General features: G+C 47.4%; 2 protein-coding genes across 2 annotated transcripts in view; one reads left to right on the forward strand and one right to left on the reverse strand.

Moving 5' to 3' along the window:
- Nucleotides 1-19,826, forward strand: part of CPAMD8 (C3 and PZP like alpha-2-macroglobulin domain containing 8) — a 62,577-nt gene extending 42,751 nt beyond the window's left edge. Inside the window, exons 36-43 of the mRNA XM_063161318.1 lie at nucleotides 2,680-2,767; nucleotides 6,707-6,781; nucleotides 7,371-7,476; nucleotides 7,560-7,670; nucleotides 8,654-8,869; nucleotides 9,329-9,403; nucleotides 14,850-15,045; nucleotides 16,161-19,826. Coding sequence (XP_063017388.1) covers nucleotides 2,680-2,767; nucleotides 6,707-6,781; nucleotides 7,371-7,476; nucleotides 7,560-7,670; nucleotides 8,654-8,869; nucleotides 9,329-9,403; nucleotides 14,850-15,045; nucleotide 16,161 — 868 coding nt within the window. The 3' untranslated portion in view covers nucleotides 16,162-19,826. The remainder of the gene's footprint in view (nucleotides 1-2,679; nucleotides 2,768-6,706; nucleotides 6,782-7,370; nucleotides 7,477-7,559; nucleotides 7,671-8,653; nucleotides 8,870-9,328; nucleotides 9,404-14,849; nucleotides 15,046-16,160) is intronic.
- A 777-nt stretch (nucleotides 19,827-20,603) lies between these two features.
- On the reverse strand, nucleotides 20,604-22,952 carry F2RL3 (F2R like thrombin or trypsin receptor 3). The gene is made up of 2 exons (XM_063160935.1): nucleotides 22,845-22,952; nucleotides 20,604-21,803 (listed from the first exon to the last, which is right to left on the reverse strand). The coding sequence occupies exons 1-2, from the start codon at nucleotides 22,918-22,920 to the stop codon at nucleotides 20,734-20,736; spliced, it is 1,146 nt and encodes a 381-aa protein (XP_063017005.1). The 5' UTR covers nucleotides 22,921-22,952; the 3' UTR covers nucleotides 20,604-20,733.
- Nucleotides 22,953-23,526: the final 574 nt, after the last annotated feature.

The following is a 23,526-nucleotide window of genomic DNA, read 5'->3' on the forward strand; positions in this document are numbered from 1 at the left end:
AGAAACAATTTTCTTTTTTCTCAAAAGAAAAAAAAATGGCAGAAATTGACTATTGGCCTCCTCTTTATATAAATATTATATATTTATACATAATATAGTTTGTATATATATGTATTACTTATAGTGTATATATCTTGGAGACCTGCACCAGGTAGGAAATGCCAGTCCTGTTCGTCAATGAGCTCTTGGTGTGCATTGTCACCGAAGGGGTATCGGGGACAGACAAAGGTGATACAGAAACTCCATCATCAGGAAAGTCCTTTTTTATTAGAAATCCACAGTTCTTACAGAAACAATTTTCTATTTTCTCAAAAGAAAAAAAAAAAGGCAGAAATTGACTATTGGCCTCCTCTTTATATAAATATTATATATTTATACATAATACAGTTTGTAAACATTTGTATTATTTATAGTGAATATATCCTGGAGACCTGCACCAGGTGGGAAATGCTGTTCCTGCCCCCCACAGAATGTTTGGTTTGCTGGTCTTGGTGTGCATTGTCACTGAAGGGGTGTTGGGGACACTCAAATGTGATACAGAGACTCCATCATCAGAAGGCATGAAAAGTCCTTTATTTTAAAAAGTCCTTTATTAGAAATTCACAGTTCTTGCAGCTTGGCTGTAGACAAACAGCAGCAAGAATAGTTTCTGACCTGTATTAAATCCACTTACAAGTTTTGCTCAAACACCTTGGTACTGCTGTAGTCATCAGGGATTGCTGACCTCTTTAGAAAACATTTGGATTTTTAGGGAGGTTATTGGGAATTTAACCCAAGAGAGACAAAGCCACAACCAGAGGAAATAAAGAAGGCTCACATCATCCTGCTGTGCAACAGGAGAAACCATTCCCAAGAAATTCAGAACTTTCATGTTTGTGACCAGGAGCAGGGCAGGTGCTGCTTCTCTCCAACAGGAGAACTCCAGAGAGTGCCTCAGATGGAAATGGAAAATTGTGGCTGCCTTATCAGAGCTTAGTGGGAAACTCTGGCTCCCCTATCAGCTTCTGTCCCTTCCTTCCTTCAGAGGCAAGGGCACACAGGGATTGCAGAGCTGCAGGGCCCCAGGAAAAGCTGGGATTTGTTTTCCTTGGCCCAAACTTGCCCCTGGCCCACAGGGCTGTGTTGTGGCACAGGCACTGCCCCCAAGTGTCACTGTGCCAACCTCCTCTCCCCCTGCCCGAGCCCTCAGCCTGTTTTGGGGAGAGGCTCAAATTCCACAGTGCTGTCAGATGCTGAGGAGGCTGCCCAGCATCAGCACAACCTCTCTGCTGATAGCTGTGAAAACTCCTGCCCTGGGAATTGCTGCAGCTGAGGCAGAAATTTGAGAGGAAGCCCAGTGCAGGGAGATGGATTGCTTGGAAAGGAAACAAAAGCAAATGAAATCTTCCTTTCCTCCCTTTCTCCCTGTAATGATGCTCTCAGCTCCATCATCATCATCTTGCTGGGGCAGTGTGAGGAGAGGAGTGCAGCTGAAGATGACAAGTGAGCTATTTTGGAGCTGGGGGTGTTCTCAGGATGTGATGAAGTGTTGTCATGGCCAGTGACATCCCTGGGGCACTGCTGAAGGGTTAGGGAGAGCCCAGGGTGGAAAACAGAGCTGTGATGTGTAACAGAGGCTGGGGAGATGCAGGCAGAGGGATCCTGAATGATTTATTTGGGAGTGTGGCTCTGTTTGAATACACTTTGCATGCTCTTGCATCCTTTTGTGCCCATTACCAAGAGGAGCGTGGAGTCAGATGGAAACTGAGAGATCCTGGATGATTTATTTGGGAATTTATGGATCCTGGATGATTTATTTGGGAATTGAGGGATCCTGGATAATTTATTTGGGAATTGAGTGATCCTGGATGATTTATTTGGGAGTGTGGCTCTGTTTGAATACACTTTGCATGCTCTTGCATGTTTTGATGCCCATTACCAAGAGGAGCATGGAGTTGGATGGGAATTGAGGAGGTTTAATGGCTCTGGGAACCCTGAGTGCCTCACCCAGAGCCACCTCATGCTACTGTGAGCCTTGGGCTGGGGTGTGGCAAAATTGAGATTTTGCCCCAACAGCCCTTCTCTCCACACCTTTCTGTGGGGGGGTTTTGTGCACATTTATAACAACTCAGTTTCAGAGATTTTTTCTGAGTTTTCAGTTATGCTCTAGAGGATGATACAGACAGTGATTTAACACCACTTTGCTGATTCATTAGCAAAAGCCCTTTTCTCAGTGCCAGGGGTGAAACAGGCATTTATGAAAGCCCAGGACTGAATGACCTTGCCTGGTGTTGGGAATTAGCATCCCTCTCCCACCACAGTCCATCCACAGCCCTTCTCTCAGGGTGGAACAGAAGTTTCTTCTGCTCCAGGGGTTTATTTCCTTCCCAAGCATTTTCTCAGTGATTAATTGAAAGATAAAGCAATCAGCCCCACAGGTGGCTGCATCCCTCTGCTTTTCTGCATCCGTGTTCCAGGACATCTCCCACCCCCTGTGAGCTGGGCATCATTTTGTTAAATAAAAGCAGAAAAGAGGATTTTTAAAAACCAACTTGTGGCCTGTGGCTTTCCCCAAGCACTTCAACAAGGAGAGCTTTTTAATTTTTTTTTTTTTTAATTCTGGAGTTGGTTTCTCCATTCTGAGTTGTCCATGGATCTTGAGTTTGTTCCCATTTTCTCTGTTTTTGTTCCCATGGGAAGATGGCTGCACTCTGGATCCTCAAACATGGCTGTGTTGGAAGTGCCTCTGTTCTCGGGGTTTCGGGCAGATATTGAGAGCCTGGAGCAGGTAAGGGATGGGATTGGAATGGGGTAGGATTGGGTGGGATCAATGAGATGGGAACAATAGGATGGGATTGGGATCCATGGGATGGGATCAGTGGGATGGGATTTGGATGGAATCAGTGGGATCCATGGGATGGGATGGGATGGGATCAATAGAATGGGATAAGATCCATGGGATGGGATGGGATCAATAGAATGGGGTAGGACCCATGGGATGGGATCGATGGGATGTGATTGGGATAGGATCCATGGAATAGGATCAGTGGGATGGGATTGATGGGATCAATAGGATGGGGTAGGATCCATGGGATGGGATCAGTGGGATCCATGGGGATAGGATCGGTGGGATGGGATGGGATAGGATCAATAAGATGAATGTGATGGGATGGGATCAATGGGATGGGATAGCATCAATGGCATGGAATCAATGGGATGGGATAGGATCCATGGGAATGGGATGGAATCGATGGGATGGGATCAGTGTGGTGGGATGGGATCAGTCAGACGGGATTGGATGGGATCAATGGGATCACTGGGATGGAATCAATGGGGTGGGATGGGATCAGTGGGATGATATGGGATCACTGGGATGGGGGTGCAGTGTTTGGATGTGGATCTCTTCCTGGGAGGCGTTCCCTCTGAGGTGCAAGAAGAGAGCCCATTGAGTGTCAGAGCACTGAAAAGATGCAATTAAAATTGGGAAAGGGGAGGAAGAGATTCCACTTGTCAAAAAATCTCTCTGAAATGAGGCAACAGAGCAGGCTGAGCAAACCCAGCCTGGCCAAGCCAAGGCTTTCCTGAGCCAGTGCACAGTAATTAACTGAGAGCCTTTGGAAAAGCTGAGGTGCAAATGTGCTCTAACAGGAGCTGTTTATGGCTGCTTAGTGAGCTGTGTTATCTCCAACATCTGGATCCCATTTCTTTGGAGGCTCTGTGTCTTGGAATTTTTTGCCCTTTTTATTATTTTTTTTTCCTTCTCTCTGGGAGAACATGGAGTTTCTTGCAGCCAAGCTGAGGTGGACAGAATGTGCCTCGTGCCCAGCCAGCCCTTCAGGGCAGATGAACTGAAATCCTGAGCTTTGCTCTATATTTGTGGGAGTATTCCATTCATTACAACTCATTACATTTTGTGGAACGTTGCATTCACTGCTGGGGTTCTTATGCTGCAAAGATTTATTTTTTTAAGGACTGTTTAACTGAAGAGGTGTAAAATTTTTGCAACCTTGAGAGCCTTTGGGCCTAAAAGGGGCTCCAGGAGAGCTGGAGAGGGACTGGGGACAAGGCATGGAGGGACAGGACACAGGGAATGGCTTCCACTGGAAAAAAATGAAATTTAGATGGGAAAAAATCCCATTTAGATGGGAAAAATCATATTTAGATGGGATATTGGGCAGGAATTGCTCCCTGGCAGGCGAGAAGGCTCCAGGGACACCTCAGAGCCCCCTGAGGGCCCTAAAGGGGCTCCAGGAGAGGGACTGGGGACAAGGCTTGGAGGGACAGGACCCAGGGAATGGCTCCCACTGGAAAAGGGGAGATTTCTGTGGGATATTTGGAAGGAATTGTTCTCTGGGAGGGTGGGGAGGGGCTGGGATGGAATTCCCAGAGCAGCTGTGCTCTGGGATCCCTGGCAGTGCCCAAGGCCAGGCTGGACAGGGCTTGGAGGAGCCTGGGACAGTGGAAGGTGTCCCTGCCATGGCAGGGGTGGCATGGGGTGAGTTTTAAGGTCCCTTCCAACCATCCCTTTTTGGGATTTCTTCATGGCTATCAAACAAGGGCTCAACACAAAATTCACCCCCTGAAGCCTCACCGCGTACTTTGGACCCCACCTTGAGCAGAGCCAAGTCCCACCTTTGTCCCTGCTGCCTTTTCCCTGCCCTGCTGTGGAGGGGCTGGGCTGTAAATCAGCATTTTCTGGCATTTTTTTGGCATTTTGTGATTTTCCCTCAGCCCAGGCCGGGAGCAGCCCCACGTGCAGCCCCAGGGCAGCTGTGCTTAATGAGGGCTCTGTGCACAGCCCACCACAAATCCTCCTAATAATGCTGGATGTCGACAGGGTCAGGAGGTCACCCTGGGCTGGGATAGATCAAACCCCAGCAGAAAAATGCACTTTTAGCTGAGCCCAGCAGTTCCCGGTGGCGCCGGCGTCTCCAGGCCCTCATAAAAGTCCTGTCTGCAGCCATGGGCTGCTGAGGGATAACAGCCACCAGCAGGGCCCTAAAATTATAAGGACAAATTAAATTGGCCCTTCCCATGTTGTGGGGGGCTTAAAGAGATGGTGCTTGGCTTGTTACAGGAGGAGCAGGGGTTACAAGCTGGAGCACTCTGCTGGTGGCAGTTTTGGGCAAATTTCAGTGTTCAGAAAGAAGCAGTGCTGCTTGTTTTGTGTCAATCTAAATTATAATTATAGTAATAAATATTAATATATTTATTAGTAAAAATTATTATAATAATTATGATGGTAATAATTACTATCATAATTTGTTCTCATTTCTGTAGAGATTTTAGCCTGCGATCTCTAAGTAATTTAAGTTCGATATATAATAATATATAATAATGGTACATTATTATATATCATAATATATATTTATATTACATTATTATACATAATAATTATTAAATTAATTAGTAATAATTATGAAAATAGCGAGAATTATAATTTTGTTCCGATTTTTGTAGAGATTTTAGCCTATGATCTCAAAGTAACTTAAGAACATTAAAACCAAAACAAAAACAAAACAAAAACACCAAAAACCAAAAACAAACCCCCTAAAACCCACAAAAACCCAAACAAACAAACACTCACAAAATACCCCCACAAGAATATGTTTAAAAATGGGGTTGTCTAACAGAGGTTGAAGTAATGGGACAGTTTAGAGAATAGAATTATAGAATAGAGTGCTCTGGCCCTATCTTTGCTCTCCAAACTTTGATTAAAACACAAAAATCCTTTTCCACAAACCCTCATCCTCCCCAGCTTCAGTTTTAGGTATTTTCCACATGGCAGATGCATTTTAATACAAATTATCAAAATAGTAATGCTCGATCAGGCAGGACAATCACAGTGTTGAGATGTTCCAAGGGCAGAAATCATGGGAGGAACTTTTGGAAAATTGAAAATGAAGTTTTGGAGATGTGGGAAGTGCCTTTAGATGGTGTGCAGATAAAAAGCATAAAAATATAAAAATATAAATAGAAGTGGGTCTGTGGGCCTGCCTGGTACAATGCAGACCCCAAATTCCAAATTTGGGGCCTGGAAGGGAGAGAAGCTGAGGAGCAGAGGCCTGGCCTGACCCCATTTGTCAAAGGGAGGGTGCCTGGGGCTCTTTCAAATGGCTGCTCTTCTCAAATGGGAGGATTAATTTTCCTGGCAGAAGAATGTTTTGGATTTTTCAGCTGCTGGGAGGAGGGGACCTTCAATACCCAGGGAGATTTCCTGGTGGTCTGAGGGGTGTAAAATAAATAAGAGCCTTCATTGAGTGGTTTGGGGTCTCTGGGGTCTTGCTGGAGCCTTGGCACTGAAAACAATCTGGGAGCTGCTGGGTGAGATCATGGATGAGGCAGCAGCAGAGTCCCAGGGGGATAAGGAAGAGCCCTCAGCTGATGCACCTTGCAAGAATTCCTCAGCAGGACTCAGAAGTGGCTTTTCCCCCTCTGTCATGTGGCAGCAACTTCAATCCCTTTGCATTTTCCTTCTCTTGCAAGAATTCCTCAGCAGCACACAGAAGTGGCTTTTCCCTTTCTGTCATGTGACAGCAATTTCAATCCCTTTGCATTTTTCCTCTCTTATGGAAACTCCATTTTCCAGCAGAAGAAATCCCTGGAGTTTAGTGTCTGATGAGTTTTCTAAGTAGCGTGAAATCTTATTCTCTCATTTCTACCTGTTTTCTATAAAATGAGATTAAACTGAACACGATGATTTTTATTTTTTTTCTTTTGCCCACAGTTATTGATGAACAAGCAAATTGGGTTAAAAAGATATGAAGTGGATGGAAGAAAAGTCCTGTTTTATTTTGATGAGGTAATGGCTTTGTTTCTTATAATTATGTTGGATTTTAATGAGAGGCAAATGAGCAGGGAATGAGGCACAGGCAGGGTTGGGATCCCTCAGGGGTGAGGATCACCCTGCAGCTTTAAGTGATTTTTGCTTGAGTTTCTTTTGCTGCAGGTGGGGTTGTGGTTTTGCTTGGAAACCAAAGTATAACAGAGGCAGGTGATTTTCTTCACCCCATGGAGTAGTTTTGGGTGGATATCACTTAGATTTTTGCCTTGAAATAATCTGATTTTCAGGTCCAACTAGCAGTGCTAAATGCAGAATAATTTAAATCTCAGCACAGACCTGAGAGTGGAAGGTGAGATCTCTCTTGGCTTGATCAGCAGCAAGAAATTGTCTGTGGTTGTGGGCAAGCCAGGGAACACAGCTGGAGTGTCTGTGGCAAAAATGTGTTTTAAAGGTCAGCAAAGCATCCAGGTTTGGTTCACCCTGTTTGGTTTTTATTCATTGTCTCTGTTCTTGGGGTATTGGAGGTGTCTTTGTGCTTGGCATTCGGGGCATGTGCTGTGTTCATTTTCAAGCGTAGTTTTTGAGTGTTTTACCCCATTTCTCACAGATTCCCAGCCAGTGCATGACCTGTGTGAAGTTCCAAGCTTTCAGAGAGCACATAGTGGGGAAAACAGCCCCAGTTCCCATCAAGGTGTACGATTACTACGAGCCAGGTTGGTGCCTGTTCCCCTCTGATCCCTGACTGATCAGATCTCCAGGCAGGGGGCTCAGCTGTGATTTCTCCTCCTTGCTGCAGCTTTTGAAGCCACTCGTTTCTACAATGTGAGTGAGAACAGCCCCCTGGCCAGGGAGCTCTGTGATGGCCCGACCTGCAACGAGGTGGAAAGCTCAGCCAGCCAGTGGGTTGGTGAGTTACCCCAAAACCACACAGATCTTTAGGAAAAATGGGACCCACAACTGTTCTGAACTCGGGACATTTATATTCTGAGTTATAATATATTTATATATAAATATATAAAATTGTGTAATATTATTTGTATTATTACATTTTTGTCATATATATTATTTATTATGTTATTTATAATATTATATAATGTTATAAATTATATTTAGACAAATGGTTTGCTTTGCTCTCTGTATTAGTACAATAAAATAATATCATGTTTATATTATTATTTTATATAAATATATAAAATTATATATTATTATATTATATAGTATTATAAATTATATTCAGACAAATGTGTTTTGCGCTCTGTGTTAGTATAATAATATAATTTTATTATATTTATATATGAATACATAAAAGTATATATTATTATATCATATTATATAATATTATCAATTATATTTAGACAAATGTTGTGTTTCCCTCTCTGTGTTAGTGGAAATTTCACAAAGATTTGGGGGTTTGGCAGTGTTAAAGTCAGGACAAACAGAGCAGTGCTCTTCAGGCACCAGAGTGACTGTGATTTGCTTCAGAGGCAAGAAAAATGTCTAATTCTAGAAGAACCTGCACAAGGGGAGGTGTGTCAGTAAACAAGGAGGTAAAAAATCCTCACCATGTAATTTGGTTTTCTTTCTCTCCAATACTTTGCAGTGGAGTTCCACAATTATCTGTAGGAAGATTGAACAATTTCATACATCCATGAAAGGAATAACTTGCCCCAGAAGCTGTTGTTCCTTTCTGTGCTCTGTGGCCAAAAACCAGTTGCTTTATCCCAAGTCAGGAAGCTGTTGCACCATGGCTCCTTCAAAAATACAACTTTTTTCCCAGATCCCTCTTAGAAATCTTTGAGAATTCAACACAAAATTTAACGATCAGTGAACTATTTCCATTCCACCCTCCCCGTGCTGTGCAAAACTGACTGGGAATTGTTTAACCCCCAGGCTTTGTCCACTCTGGCCCTTGCAACAACATCTTTGGCTGCCTGGAGGACGAGCACTTCGAGCAGTGCCTGTGCTCGCGGGACTGCGGCTACGACGGCGAGCCCGTGTGCGCCTCCGACGGCCTCATCTACCCCAACCACTGCCAGATGGAGGTGGCATCCTGCAGGAACAACACCAGGATAGAGCAGATGCCCATGTCTCAGTGTTCTTCTGCCTGTAGGTTTCGTTTCCTTCCCTTTTTTTTTGTCATGGTTCAGCTGCTGGATGTCACAAATCGTCATTCGAGCAAATTAATGTTCCATACGTGTGGTAGGGATTCAGAGTTCTCTGATTCAGAACTTGCTCTGTGCTATTATTTTGCTGTTCATCGTATATAGATTAAGGGATAAGGGCAGCTGCTTTTCAGCTTGGAAAAACTGGTTTTCTGTTCTCATGGATACATGTTTTACCAGTCAGAATGAATTGAAGAGAAAATGGGTGATACTGTTTGATCTGAAGTGAATATTCCTGGATAAAAATTAAATCCAAAATTAAAGCAAGCTTCTGCATGGGCTTTCAAGGTGTGTAGTATATCAGGGAACTGATTACTCCACCTCTGGAAATGCAAGCCTTTACTAAAGAGGCATTATTAACGAATTATGTGGCAAATGAGTTTATTTTTCTTTGTATTTGCAGCCAAGAACTTGCCAGAAGAAAGGGAGGCACACTCCCACACAGCTGAGCAGCCCAGTGTTCCCCAGACCCCAGCAGGTAATGCAATACTTTTGCATTTATCCAAAGGTTTTCTTAAATAGAGTTAAAGTTTGTCCTATCTCTGTACTAAGTACAAGTGGCTCTCAATCACATTTTAAATAAAGATGCTAAATTTCTCCATCTTATACAAAAGATAGAATATTCAGAAATCAGAAAAAAGTGAAGAGGTCAGGGAAGCTGAGGATGAGAGGTATTCAGTAGCAGACAGCTCTCCTACTTTTCCTTCCAGGAAATCATGCAGGAATCCTGCCCAGCTCAGCACCTGCAGGATTTAGATAATTATTTGTAGGAGTGGACAACTGACCCTCCTATTTTCTCAGCCTTGCTGTGTTTGAACAACACACTCTCTGTGATCTTTTCTTCCACTATTAAGCTGGAAAGATCCCATTGAAAGCCAGGCTGATGTAATATGTTCCAACAAACAACTGACAAGAGCCCAAACCACTGCAAGGACTCAAATCCAGGTGGATTAACTTTGTCCCTGCAGTTCTGTGCAAAAATGGGGCTGGCAGCCTTGGTTCTCTCTGTTTGGAATAAAGAGCCTTAATGAACAAAAATGTTAAGGTCAGTGGATGGAGTAGCCAGGAATTTGGCTGCTCATTTTATTTGGTGCTTATGTTCATGCACTTTTTTCCAAGGCTCGTGTCGAACTCGCTCATGGCTCACAATAAATCTCACCAAGAAGCAGTGGAGGGTCAATAGAATAGCTTGTTTCATGCTGTTTCTAGTAAATAAACTGGTCTAGATTTTTTTTCCTGGCTGCTTTCCACTCATTAATTTTCCCCTGGCCTCCAACTCTCCCAAGAAATTGGTAAAACCAGTTCAAGTCTTCAGGAGAAGAATTAAATTCAGGAGCTTTGTGGCTCCTCATGTCCTCCTTGTCCACCAGAGTCAGACTAACAAATGTCCAAAAGGAGACACCAATCTGCTCTTTACTTTCTGGACAGCAGCTGATGGACAGTTTTCTTATTAAGGTGCAAAAATATGGTGAATATTCCATTATCACATTTTCTAATGGTCATTCAGTCTTAGTATTTAATATCTCTACTATTTTCCTCCCCCTTTTTTTTTTTTCCTGGGCTTGTTGTGAATATATTTATATCTTATTGCCCTTTATTCTATACACATGCCATGTGCTCAGCATGGAAAATTTGCAATCTGAACCCTTTCAAGCAGCATTCCCAAAGTGTTTCATTTGGGCACTGCTGGAATGTGAGGCCACACCAAGGTCTACAAAAATGGGGCTGCCATTACATAATTTTCAAATAAAAATTTGATATGATTACCTGGGGGAAAGAAATTATGGAACTTGATGGTAATCCACAATCAAAAAAAAATGTTTAGAACAGAGTTTTTGAAATAATCTGTATTGAAGTAAAAGGAAAATCCTTCTGTGGTTTTTGTTCTGAATTGGCAGAAACAGTGCTGGCTCAGAAGGAGCTAAAGGGGAAAATCTGATTATTTTGTGTGGCATTTTAATTCAGATTTTAGATGGACAAACTTGAGTGCCATAGGGATTTTTTGTCAAAGCACAAGCACTTGGCTTTGTCCTGGCATCTGGGAGTGCCCAAATTTCCTGGCAGGAGGATGCTGAGCTGGGAGCAGCCATGGCAGAATGAGCATTCAGGAATCAAACTGACTAAATCCCACCCCAGGAAAAGAGCCCAGCATGTGATTTTCATTAATCCTCAGGGCTCCTCTCAGGTCAAGCACACGGGACATGAATCAAAGAGCAGCAGATGAATGAGCCCCTCCTCAGGCAGCCTCTCCTGGGCTGCTGGAGCATGTGATGGGGTTAAGTCGGCTCAGGTGCTCCAGCAGGGGCTCTGCTGAGCCGTGCCTAAATCTGGGACTTCCTAAAGGGCTGCAAAACTCCAGGAGCCGAATCAAGCTTAGGGCAGGTTGGTGTGAAACCATCTGGGTGTGTTAATCTGCAGGAAATGCTGGGTTTTCAGGGAGGCACGTGGTGTTTGTGTTGTCTGGGAGCCTCCTGAGTTTGCCATGCAGCTCAGCTTGGGCTGGTGGATGCTTTAATTGAATTCTTTAATTGAGGAGCAAGCAGCCTCCCAGCCATCAGTGGGAATTACAGGATGTGTTGGGGCTCCCTCTGGACCCACAGTGAAGTTCCACACACGCCAGTGGGTTTGCAGGAATAAATTCCAGCTGTTCAAGATGAGTAATTGAACAGAGATGGCCCTGAAAGGTCAGGATGCAGCTCTGTTGCTGTTGTCAGAACATTTTAAAATGCCTTCCCAAAGTCTGCAGAGAGGCAGAACGGCTGAGGTTTGACCTTAAAGCTTTTTTTGAGCAGATGGGTGGGATCCTCTTTGCATCTGTAGATGCTCTGATTGCCAGGGAAGTGTGCAGGGTGACAGGACTCAGCTGTAATAACTCCTGTGTGAATCCCCTTCCTCAGCTGTTCCTTCTCAGGTGAATTACTGAGTCTCAAAAGGGTGGGACAGGATTGTGATGAGTGGGCCCAGCTCTGGGTGTGCTCGTGTGCCTTCACAGCCTGCTGCAATATTCGTTTGGATAGAAAACCCTTGAGAAGGAGCTGAATTACTGACTGGGATCTCACTGAATTTCTGGCTGTGCCTTTTCTGAGGTCCTTGTCACTCCTTGGCCACCAGGATCTGGGTGGATTTTGGAGCCTGTGGGATCCCCTGTAGCTCTGATGGTGTCTCTGTGATGCAGTGGTGCCTTGATTGCTCCCACACATCACTAACTCTGCTGTTCTTCTGCACACAGTGAGATAAAAGGGGGCAGATGGCACAGGGGATTCACTCTGCACCCTGAAAATCTCTCCTCTCACCAGGCACCTCAGGTAAGGAGAGCCCCATCTCTATGGGGACATGTCCTGTGTGCCCTCAGCTGTGCCTCATTCCATAAAACAAGTGACAAAGCTGCAGGGACACCCTGAGGGAACAGCTCACCCGGTCACTGATCAGTGCAGGCAGCCAATTTTCTTTTGGGGAAGGTTTTGAGGCCAGGAAGCCACAGCCGAGCCATGGACTCCAGCCTGGATGAGGAGCTGAGGCACCTCTGCCCCAGCACAGTCACACAGCACTGAAATTTCCATCACTTTGTGTAGGGACAGCCCAGCACAGGCAGGAGCAGGAATTTCTCCTTTTCCCACTCCCTGCAGCCTGTGCTGGTCCCTCTCACCAGGCTGTGCCTCTGTGCTCCCTGTCCAGAGTAAAACTGCAAGATAAATCTGTGCCAAAGGCACTCAAGGCACAGCCACTGATGTTGGAGGACAATATTTTGCCATCACTGCTGTGATTCTGCATGGATTTGGTGGAAAACAACATCCAGGTGTGTGGGGCAGCAGTGCTAGGGTATCAGAGCAGGAACCCCCCCAGGCTCAGCTCTCTGGCCCCCTGCCTCTCCCCACAGCCATGCTCTTTGTACAATTCTTCTCCAATAATCAGAAAGGGCCAATGGCTGGAACTGGGAGAAAGTTCTATGTGGAATTATGACACTTTTGTTTGGTGGTGGTGTTTTGTTTGTTTTTTTTTAATTAAATGCCATCACCCACACCAGCTCCTACCAGGAGCATCAGCCTGAGCTCTGCTTCCAGGTGGAATCATCCCCGAAATTCCCTGGCTGGTGTGTTCCCCACAGGGCTGCAGCTCTTTCAGGGTTGACTGAGCTGGCACAGGGCTGGTTTTCCCTCTCCCCCCATCCCTGCTCAGCAAACATTGGCCGTGGCACAAACATTTGGGGCTGGGGCAGTGGTTTGTGTGCAGCAGGAAACCTCGGCCTGTGCTCTTTGCTTGGGCTCCAGAGCTGAATTCCTGGGAAGAGTCAGGCCTGTGATGTTCATCCCATCCCAGCAATCACCCATTCATAGAAGGAGCTCATGCTCTGGCAGGTTCTCCCAGGGAGGAGGCCAAGAAGGAGGGAACAGAGCCTGACTCCCCTGCCCAGAGCTGGGAGGATGTGGGAGGCAACAGGGAAGATCCTTCAGATATTTTCTTTCTAGAGAACAAACATTTTCAAAGGCCTTGATGAGTGTTCTCTTTAAATCAAGCCAGCTTTGGGCAGGCTGGGGATTTTTCCTCCCCTGCAATAATTCTGCCTCAGAGCTTGCTTTGGTTTGGATTAAAGCAGTGTACACAGGAAGGATGGACAGCTGAGCTGGCTCGAGGAGCACTTTAGGAAACACAAATCTGCTGCTGTTCCTGGAAGTTTTATCTGATGGGTTTGAACTTCAGCACCTCAGTGCTCAAAAAGGGGAACTTTTTTCAAACTACATTGCCCTTTATCTTGCAGTTTTACTCTGGACAGGGAGCACAGAGGCACAGCCTGGTGAGAGGGACCAGCACAGGCTGCAGGGAGTGGGAAAAGGAGAAATTCCTGCTCCTGCCTGTGCTGGGCTGTCCCTACACAAAGTGGTGGAGATTTCAGTGCTGTGTGACTGTGCTGGGGCAGAGGTGCCTCAGCTCCTCATCCAGGCTGGAGTCCATGGCTCTGCTGTGGCTTCCTGGCCTCAAAACCTTCCCCAAAAGAAAATTGGCTGCCTGCACTGATCAGTGACCGGGTGAGCTGTTCCCTCAGGGTGTCCCTGCAGCTTTGTCACTTGTTTTATGGAATGAGGCACAGCTGAGGGCACACAGGACATGTCCCCATAGAGATGGGGCTCTCCTTACCTGAGGTGCCTGGTGAGGGGACATTTTCAGGGTGCGGAGTGAATCCCCTGTGCCATCTGCCCTCTGCATGACACTTTTATCTCACTGTGTGCAGCTCTCAGGATGATGGGCTTGAACTTCAGCACCTCAGTTAATTCCATGCTGGAAAAGGAGACATTTTTCAAACTACATTGCCCTTTGCCTCCCTTTATTTCCCTTTTCCCCCTTGTTTCTCCTTCTTTCTCCCCTTGTTTCTCCTTTCTCTCCTTGTTTCTCCTTCTTTTCCCCCTTGTTTCTTCTTCTTCCCCCCCTTGTTTTCTCATTTCCTCTCCTTGTTTCCCCCTCTTCCCACCTTTATTTGCCTTCCCCCTTTGTTTTCCCTTTTCTTCCTTATTTCCCCTCTCTTTCTTCCCCCTCTTTCCTTTCATTTTATTCCAATTTCTCAGACTGGGAAATAGAAAACTCCTTTTGCAGCAGCTTCTCCCCTCCCCTATGAACCCCACCAATACCTTCCCTGGTATTGGAATAAAATCTTAAGGAAAGGATATTTCAGAAAATATCATGGCTACACAGGGGTAGAGAGCATCCTTTAATCTGCCATCACCTTTGAATCTGCCAATTCCATACCCTTCTGGAATTCTAGAATTGGCAGATACTGCTGGGAGGGGAAAGGAGAGGTGACTGACACACCTGGGAGGGAATTATTAGGGAGCGACCCAAGGTTTTGGGGGTAAACCCTGAAATCACAATGAAATGCCCTGGTGTCCATGACTAAAACCCCTTCCTGCTGCTGCCCTGCCCTGCTCCTGCAGCTCCTGCAGCTCTGGTTCCCCCAGCAGCCGAGGAGGGGCCCCCCCTGCACTCAGACCTGTCCTACTACTCCTACGAGTACGACCCCGACGCCTTCGCCGTGGAGGGCGACGCGTTCGAGCTGGCGGCAGAGCTGAGCACGGCCAGCACCTCCAGGGCAGGGGACAGCAGCCAGGCTGAGGCCACCCCAGCAGAATGGTGAGTCCACATCAGAGCTCTGAGCCACCTGTGGTGTCCTTGTGCTGGTCAGTTCTCCAAAAAGGGAATGGGGCAGCTCGAAAAGGCTCTGGGACCTCAGTGGTTTCATCCCCAAGGGGATGGAGTGATCTGTCACTGGGTGTGTTCAGCTGGAGCAGAGGAGCCCAGGGAAGGTGGGGAGGGGGAATGGACATGGATCTTGCTTTGGAGTGACAGGGACAGGAGCCCAGCAAGGGCTGCAGCTGTGCCAGGCCTTGGCATGGAGCTCAGGGCAAGGTTCTGCTCCCCGAGGCTGCTGGGCACTGCCCAGGGAATGGTGCCAGCTGCCAGACCTCCAGGAGGATTTGGACACAGAATTCACACAATTCACATAGTTCACAGAATCACTGGGTTGGAAGAGACCTCCAAGATCATCGAGTGCAACCCAGCCCCAACACCTCAACTGAACCCTGGCACCCAGTGCCACATCCAGGCTTTGTTAAACACACCCAGCGATGGGGACTCCACCACCTCCCCGGGCAGCCATTGCAGAACTTTATCACCCTTTCCATTAAAAACTGAAAGAATGATAAATTTTTCCCAGTATCCAACCTATATTTTTTCCCAATATCCTAATTAGGTTTTTTCCTAATATCTTACCTATAGGATAGGATCTCACCAACTTCCTGATATCCAACGTATATTTTTTTCCTAATATCCAACCTATATTTTTTTCCTGATATCCAACCTGTATTTCCCCTGGTGCTGCTCGAGGCTGTGTGCTCTGGTTCTGTCAGTTCCTGCAGACAGAGCCCAGCCCCAGCTGAGCACAGGCACCTTTCAGGAGCTGCAGAGAGCGATGGGGACACCCCTGAGTCTCCTTTTCTCCAGGCTGAGCACCCCCAGCTCCCTCAGCTGTTCCTCACAGGGTTTGTGTTCCCCGCCCCTCACTGACAGAGCCCTCAGGGGTGTCAGGGTGGGGTTTTTGAGGGGTCTGTGCAGGGACAGGGCTGGATTTGATCCCTGAGGGTCCCTCCCAGCTCTGTGACCTTTTCAGCTTTCCCAGGCTTAGCAATATCTCACGAAGATGCATCACAGCAAGGTGACTTTTCTTCCTTGTGTTCTCTTCCCCACAGAAATACATAATTTAAATCCAGAGAAGAGGCTCAGAATCGACTCCTGTATGAGTTTGCTCCTCCAGATGATGACCTGCTGCAGAACAGAACCTGAATGATGACTACTTGCTGATGCCCTCAGAACTGTAGCCTTTGCTGCCCCACGGGGCAGATCTGGAGCTCTAAGGGGGACACTCAGAGTTATTCTCCTGTCCATTTTCCTGCCTTCTTGTGCATCCTCTTTGGAGCCCTCCCAGTGGTGAGAGACCAATATGCTGTGTGCCCTCTAGGTGAGAAAAATAGGGGCTGGAATTCAAACTTTGATAGAGCATTTCCAAGTGTTTTCTCTGCTATCAGGATTTTCTGCAAATGCCATTTCCTAGCTACACTTAGAAGCTAAGTCCAGGCCTTGTGCTTAGCTGAACTGCTGTTTGAGGAAAGATGGCTGAGAAGTTTTTTTGCTCAAATTATAATCATAAAAAATCAGTGTGTTTTGCCAATTATGACATAGCAAGAGGCTGCTCATCATCCCCAGCCCATCAGGAAAGAAACACTTCCCTGTAGCTCCACTATTCAGGGAGGTGCATTTAACCTGAGAAAACTGAAATCCACTGCCAGGGCTGAAAGGTTTCATGTCTGCTGCTGTTTGCAGCCTGAGCAGAGGCAGGGCTGAGGTGGGAGAGCCCTCTTTGTGTTGCACTATGTGCTGACAGGGGCTGCTTGCAGCCTTCTCAGCCCCTGAAAATGAACCTGGCTCAGGCACAGCCCTTTTTAAAATATTTGCCTGACTTCACCAACCCCTTTTATTTTGCTCCCACTGGCATCCAGCACAGCATGTTCTGGTCCTGGTGCTCCCTGGCCAGTACCAATCCCTCGTGTCACAGGCTGGACTCCCTCGGTCTGACCTGCCCCAAGCAACGTGGCAAAACTTAAAAAGAAAAGCTTTGTGTTCCCAAAAGTGCAGGAGCCAAGATTTTTTGAGTTTCCCTTCCTGCCTGGAGCAGCATTGTTCTCTTTGGAGGAGTTACATGCAATTGCCTCTTGCAAAATAGTGTTAATATTTTATCTTCCCACTTCTATTGTTACCAGGACCCAGAGCAGGGTGGAAACTCCTTTTTGAGGGTGTTTATTGGTGAATGGAAACAGAAAAAAAAAAAAAAAAAAAAAAAAAAAGCCCAGTTCCATTCATTTTTAAGGCTTGTTTACACAGGAACCATGACAAGAATATATCCCAGTATAGACATTCCATTCCAGAATAAAGGCAAGTTTATTCCAGAAAAATGTCCACATGGGGACAACCAGGAGGTGTCCCAGAGGTTGGGCATGTGTAGTTTCCAGTCCTTTTTGTCTGGGGCCAGACATTTGCAGAATGCAGTTGACATGATGAAGGTCTGGCTCTTGAAGTTCCCAGAAATTTCTGAGCTGCCTCAGAAGTTGGCAGCTGTGCCAGCCTCCCCTCATGGGGATCCTGCTGGGATGAGGGTCCAGGGTGTGCAGGGGCAGATCCTGCCCTCACCCTGGCAGCTGCATTCCTGCCTGGCAGGTAAATTAATGCCTTTAAACTAAAATTCCACCTCCTGCAAGCAACTGTCCTGGCAGGCCATTGTGTACACACACAGGACTGGGTCAATATTTATCCCTGGGTAAATAACAGGCCTAGTGTGAGCTGCAACAAGATTCCTTTTTTATTTTCTTTTTTTTTTTTTTTTTTTTTCCTTTTCTAAAACTCAAAACTGCACAATACAAGCCCTGCTGTTTGCTGGTTCAGGCTGCAGCTGTTTGGTGCTGAGAGTTGGGGGATGAGGCATTTGGTCACCCTGGTGATGGCTGTGGTTGCCTTCATCCAGGAGCTGGGACCTGTGCTCAGTCCTCAGTCCCTTTCTGGTGTTCCTCTCCTCTCTCTCACCCATTGTACACCCAGTGGAGAGATATTTGAAGTAATTTGAAATTTATTGGTCCTCTCACAGATCTTTGGGCACTCAGATCTCCTCCTGGAGATGAGGAGATGAGGGTAGGGAGCTCCTGCCAAGAATCAAACCTGGCTTTCTTCACTTCCCTTGGGCTGTGGGACATGTAATGTCCTAATTCCAGCTGCAGACATCCCCCTGCTGCTGCCAGGTAAATAATTCCTGCTGGTGGTGCCAGCCCATCAATCAGGGCCTTGTCTGAGGGATCTCTGTGCCAGTGCTGGAGGCAGAGGAGTCTGGCTTCTGTTTTACAATTCAAAGGAAAGCCAGAGAGCCCTGGACCCTCAGAAGGCAAAGGCAGAGCAGCTTTAGTGTCCTCAGAGCCAGACAGAGCAGGGCAGTGTGTGGGAGGGGATGGGACAGGATTTCTGGATCCTCACTTCACCCCCAGCCTTGGCACTTCCAGTCCCTCTGCTCTTGGCAGCCTCTGCCTCCCCTGCTCTTGCTGCACCAAACCAGCTCCTCTTTGCGGCTAAAAAGGAAAAAAGGTGATTTTATTGAAGGAAATGAGTCAAGGAACCTGCAGTTCCACCGCTGTGGTTGCCTTCTCCCCCCATCACAGGAATAAAGGAGGTCTCTGCTCCCTTCTCCACCCCAGCTGAGGGTCCAGAGCTTTCCCCTGTCCCACATTTGCTATTCATGTTTCTTGTAACCATCATTCACTCTTATCTAGGGGGAAAAAAAATCATAGAATATTTTTTCTCCATTGTTCAACATCCTGCTTGGAATACAGAAGCTGTAGGACTGGATCCCTGAGCAGCACAGCTGAACACATTCAAAGCCACTCACAGGCTTAGACCCAGCTCTGCTCAGTCTCCCTCCTGTCCCTGAGAGCACAAGGACATCTCAGGCTCCCATTTTATGTACCTCAGCCAGGCAGTTTAGACAGAAAGATTGGTTTTATTTTTTTATTTTTCCACCAAGGAAAAGACCAGCTGGGTGCTGGAAAGCCAAAGCCAGCAAGGCCAGCAGCTGCTGCTGCTGCTTTGGGTTATTTCTGGTTTAAAGACTTTGCCTCCCTCTATCAGAGATATTTCTCCTTTCCTTTTCCTGATGGTCCCTCACTGCAAAAGGAGAAAAGTGCCAGTGGGTTTGTAAGACACAGAAGTTGCTTCTTCCACCGAGTTCTGTGACTGAACAGCTGCAGCAGTGCTAGTTATCAGTGATTGATGCTTGCAATCCTTTCAAGGAAATGAATATTTATATATTTGTAACTGTACATTATGCAGAGTAATCATTACCATGGTATTTATTTTAAAGCAATAGTCCCCCTTGTTCTTTCTTGTCCTGTGTTTTGGTCTTGCCTCTTCCCCTCCTTCTTAATCAGCCTCAGTAGAAAGCAAATACCAGAAGAATGTTCAGCTTGCTTGAAGAACATCCCTGACACACCAGCACTTGCTTTGCTCACACTGACTGTTGACATTTAATGCACAATAGCCTGGTTTTCATTATTGTGAATAGAGAAACTCTTTAGAAAACCTCTCCCAGCCTGGGTTTGGGTTTGGTTTTTTTTTTTTTAAGTCTCTGCTGTTTCTGAGTGAGTGCCCAGCACCTGGAGCCCAGCTTTGTGTTTCCCCTGCCTTTTGCCCCCACAGGTACACACAAACAGCTCTCTGACCAGTTGTTGGTTTGTTCACACACATCTTAGCAAGTCTGAGTCCAGAAAAGTGTTTGTTTTAGATTCTGATAAATATTTTATTAAAAACTGATTTTAAGACAATCATCTCTGCCTCTTATTCACACTTTATGTTGTCAAGCCTGTGCTGGGAAAACGAAAGAATTAAGGAGCTCTAAAGAGGTTTATTGCTCATTTCTACCTGGCTGCTCTCAGAGCTGTGCCCCAGTTGTGTCTGAGAGATGAGCAGGCTGCATTTTGTCAGATTTGCAGCAGGTTCCATCAAACAACAAACCTGAGCACCTCTTTGATCAGAGCCAGCTTTTGGCTGTGGGTGACATTGCTCAAAGGGAGTGTGGAGTACCAGAGGCTTTGCTCCATTCCTACTTTACTATTTCCCTTCATCAGACATCATTTTTTCACAAAATCCATTAACACAACCTTTGCCTGAAAGGAATGATGGATGCCAAGGGTGATTTGCAAAAACAGGGATGAGTGAAGAGGATTTTTACACCTTTTTCCAACAGTGGGCTGACGTTGCTGACAAATCAAGCCAAGAATGTTTTTGCTACACAAGCCAGCGTTCTGCACTCTTTTGACAGACTGCTTTAGCTCAGGAGAGTAGCTTTTGATACATTTAGAAATCTGGGGTTGCAATGATGGGTCTTCTTCAGTTTTAGGGGAAGGGAATATGCATTTAAGGACGGAGAACAAGCCAGGAGCAGGACTAGCAGGGAGAGTTCTGGAGGAACACCAGACCCATCTGAGGAACCTCTCTGGTGGTGTGTGAGCAGCTGAGAAGCTGCAGGCAGTGTCCCAGTGCAGGATGGATGTGTCCAGCACTCAGCCTCTTGTCTGGGCAAAGAACCCCACAGCCTGGCATTATTCATCCTTATCTGTGCAAACAGGGAAAAGCATTTGGCCCCAAAACGCTGTTCTGGGTGAAACTTGTGGAATTCCAGCGCTGAATTCCTCTTATCCCCTCTGTGTGCATGATGAGTGCCCTGGAGGCTCACACCAGCGAGTGCTTGGAACGGGGCAGCGTTTCCTTGGAGGTCTTTAGGGACGTGGTGGTTTTTTTGCTGCCCCTGAACACTCTCCTCTTTACCTTTTCCCGAAAATCCTCCGACACGTAATAATACACAAAGGGATCAGCACAGCTATTGAAGGTGCTGAGGGCCAGGCTGACCATGTAGCCGAGGTACAGCCGGCCGTGCAGCCTGGAGCAGGGGCTGGAGTAGTGAAGCAGCAGCAGGATGTTGCTGGGAGCATAAAAAACCACAAGAGTGACCACCATGAGGGCCGTGAGCTTGGCGGCGTGGCCGTAGCGGCCTCCCCCTCGCAGGAGGACGCGCAGCACCGCGCCCGAGCTCAGCACCAGCAGCACCAGCGGCAGCAGGAAGGCGCAGGAGATCAACACCACGAAATAATAAAAGTAAAACCCATCGTCATCATGCCTGGGCAGCACATCGTGGCACAGCGTGAGGCCTGCCCCGAGCAGCGGGTAGGATTGCTGCTGCAGGGTCAGGGGCAGCGTGAGGGCGGCGGAGCAGAGCCAGACCCCGGCACAGGTGCTGGCGGCCAAGGTGGGAGTGCGGAAAGCGCGGGAGGAGAAGGGGTGAGCCACGGCCAGGTAGCGATCCACGCTGATGCAGCTGAGCAGCAGCACGGAGCAGTACATGTTCCCGTAGAACAGCGCCGTGGTGAGGCGGCACAGCCCTTCCCCGAAGGGCCAGTGGTTGCCCAGGAAATAATAGGAGATCTTGAAGGGCAGCACGGAGATGAGCAGCAGGTCGGCCGTGGCCAGGTTCATCAGGAACACGGTGGGCGCCCGGCGCTCGGCCCGCGTGGCCAGCACCCACAGGGCCAGGGCGTTGGAGGGCAGCCCCAGCAGGAGCACCAGGACATACAGACACGGGATGAGGCGCACCGTGATGGCACTGCCCAGCTGGGCACGGGTGGCCTCGGGGATCAGCAGGTAGGTGACGTTGTTGACCGTGGCCTGGTCCCCCGGGATGGCTCGGGGACAAGGGGTGACCTCTGGAGTGCTGGGCTGATCGCTGGTGCTGTTCTGGGAGTAATCTGGGAGGGGAAGGAGGCCTGTTACTCAGGATGTTACACACTCAGCCTGTTACTCACTCAGGATGTTACTCGCTCAGCGTGTTACACACTCAGACTGCTACACACTCAGCCTGTTCCTCACTCAACCTGTTCCTATTCAGTCTGTTCTTCACACAGCTTGTTCCTCACTCAGCCTATTCCTTACTCAGCTTGTTCCTTACTCAGCCTATTCCTTACTCAGCCTATTCCTCAGCCTGTGTTCCTCACTCAGCCTGTTCCTCACTCAGCCTATTCCTCACTCAGCCTGTTACACACTCTGAGCACACAGCTCACCCCAAAGGCTGCTCTTTGTCTTTTCTGTTGTGTCCCTACAAGTGGGAATGTTCTGGAAAGGCTGTTGAGTGACAGGCACAAAAAGCTGGCAGAGTTAGGCGTGCAGGAGCCGCCCTCAGCCACCTCTCTGAGAACAGCCCCGATTCCTTTGCCCTGTGGTTTCCCACAGCTCACAGTGGACTGTGATGCTCTACACCTCTCAGCAGGCCTAGGGATCCAGAGAGAAATTCCTGTGTACAACCATGAACAAGCCTGGGAATCCAGAGAACAATTCCTCTGTACAGCCATGAACAGGCCTGGGAATCCAGAGAGAAATTCCCTTGTTCAGCCATGAACATTCCTGGGAATCCAGGGAACAATTCCTTTGTAAATTTATGAACAGGCCTGGGAACCCAGAGAACAATTCCTCCGCTGGGCTTTCACAACAATCTGTAGTTCTGGAGCCACTCCAGTGTAAAGTTGTGGCTCTGGGTGTATAATTAGCTGAAGATTTAGCTTTTGAGTCCTTTCTGGTTTACTATTCCTCTCTTTTTCCTTTCTCTTTCTAGTTTCTTCCACCCCACCTTCTTTCTCTGCTGTATCACCTCTGTTCAACAAGAGCCACACGAAGCTCTATCAGAGCATCCTCCCATGTGAACCCATTACAAAAAGGGACTTCAGGGCTTTTACAAAGCTCCAAACACCCAGCACTTTAACAAGAGGCAGCTTTGACCCAAAGCAGACACTCACCATCATAGTCTGAGGCCAGGCAGAGTCCCCAGAGGGCCCAGCAGAGCAGGAGCTGCCTGATCCCAAGGGTGCCCATGGCAGTGCAGGGTCTGGCAGAGCCCAGAGCTGTGTGGGAGCAGCAGCAGCAGCAGCAGCAGCAGCAGAGGGACCCTGCTTACGCATTTCCTGCTCCTGCTGCTCCTTTACCCTCGGAAGGATGAGGGGATGGAGGGGCTGGCACCACTGGACACCCCCAGCGTCAGACTGGGACTGGGAGGGGCTTGTCCACCCAGGCCTGAAGTGTTTTAGGGCTGCACTTCATCCTCAGAGTGAGATGGTGGCTCAAGTGACTCATCTGGGTCTCCTTCCTGCTCTGGAATATTCCTGGAAATAACAAATGTGGGGTTTGGTCTGCACGTAAACAGAACCCATGCAGCTCAGCCCATGGAAATGCTGAGCATTCTCCACTACAGAGACCTGAGTGGCTCTGTGGGTGAGCTGAAGTCTTTTCCTCAAGCCTGAGTCACAGCATTTGCTGGTACTACAAACAGGGAGATATCCCAAACATCAAAGCTGCAGACCACACAGATCTGCCAGTGATTCCAGGGGGCTCCTGCAGGACTCGTGTTCTGGCAGTGGAAGGGTTTTAGTGTCAGCCTTGAAGCCTCCAGGACAGGCTGGGCCCTTCTGAGTTCCCCTTTAT

This window comes from Melospiza melodia, chromosome 7 (genome assembly GCF_035770615.1).
Source record: "Melospiza melodia melodia isolate bMelMel2 chromosome 7, bMelMel2.pri, whole genome shotgun sequence".
Taxonomy (NCBI): Eukaryota; Metazoa; Chordata; class Aves; order Passeriformes; family Passerellidae; genus Melospiza; species Melospiza melodia.

Excerpts from the sequence above, each read along its gene's own strand:
- F2RL3 (XM_063160935.1), bottom strand. The coding sequence starts at position 22,920 with ATGGGCACCCTTGGGATCAGGCAGCTCCTGCTCTGCTGGGCCCTCTGG. Across the intron at positions 21,804-22,844 it reads CCTGGCCTCAGACTATGATG|ATTACTCCCAGAACAGCACC; the intron begins GTGAGTGTCTGC and ends TTCCCCTCCCAG.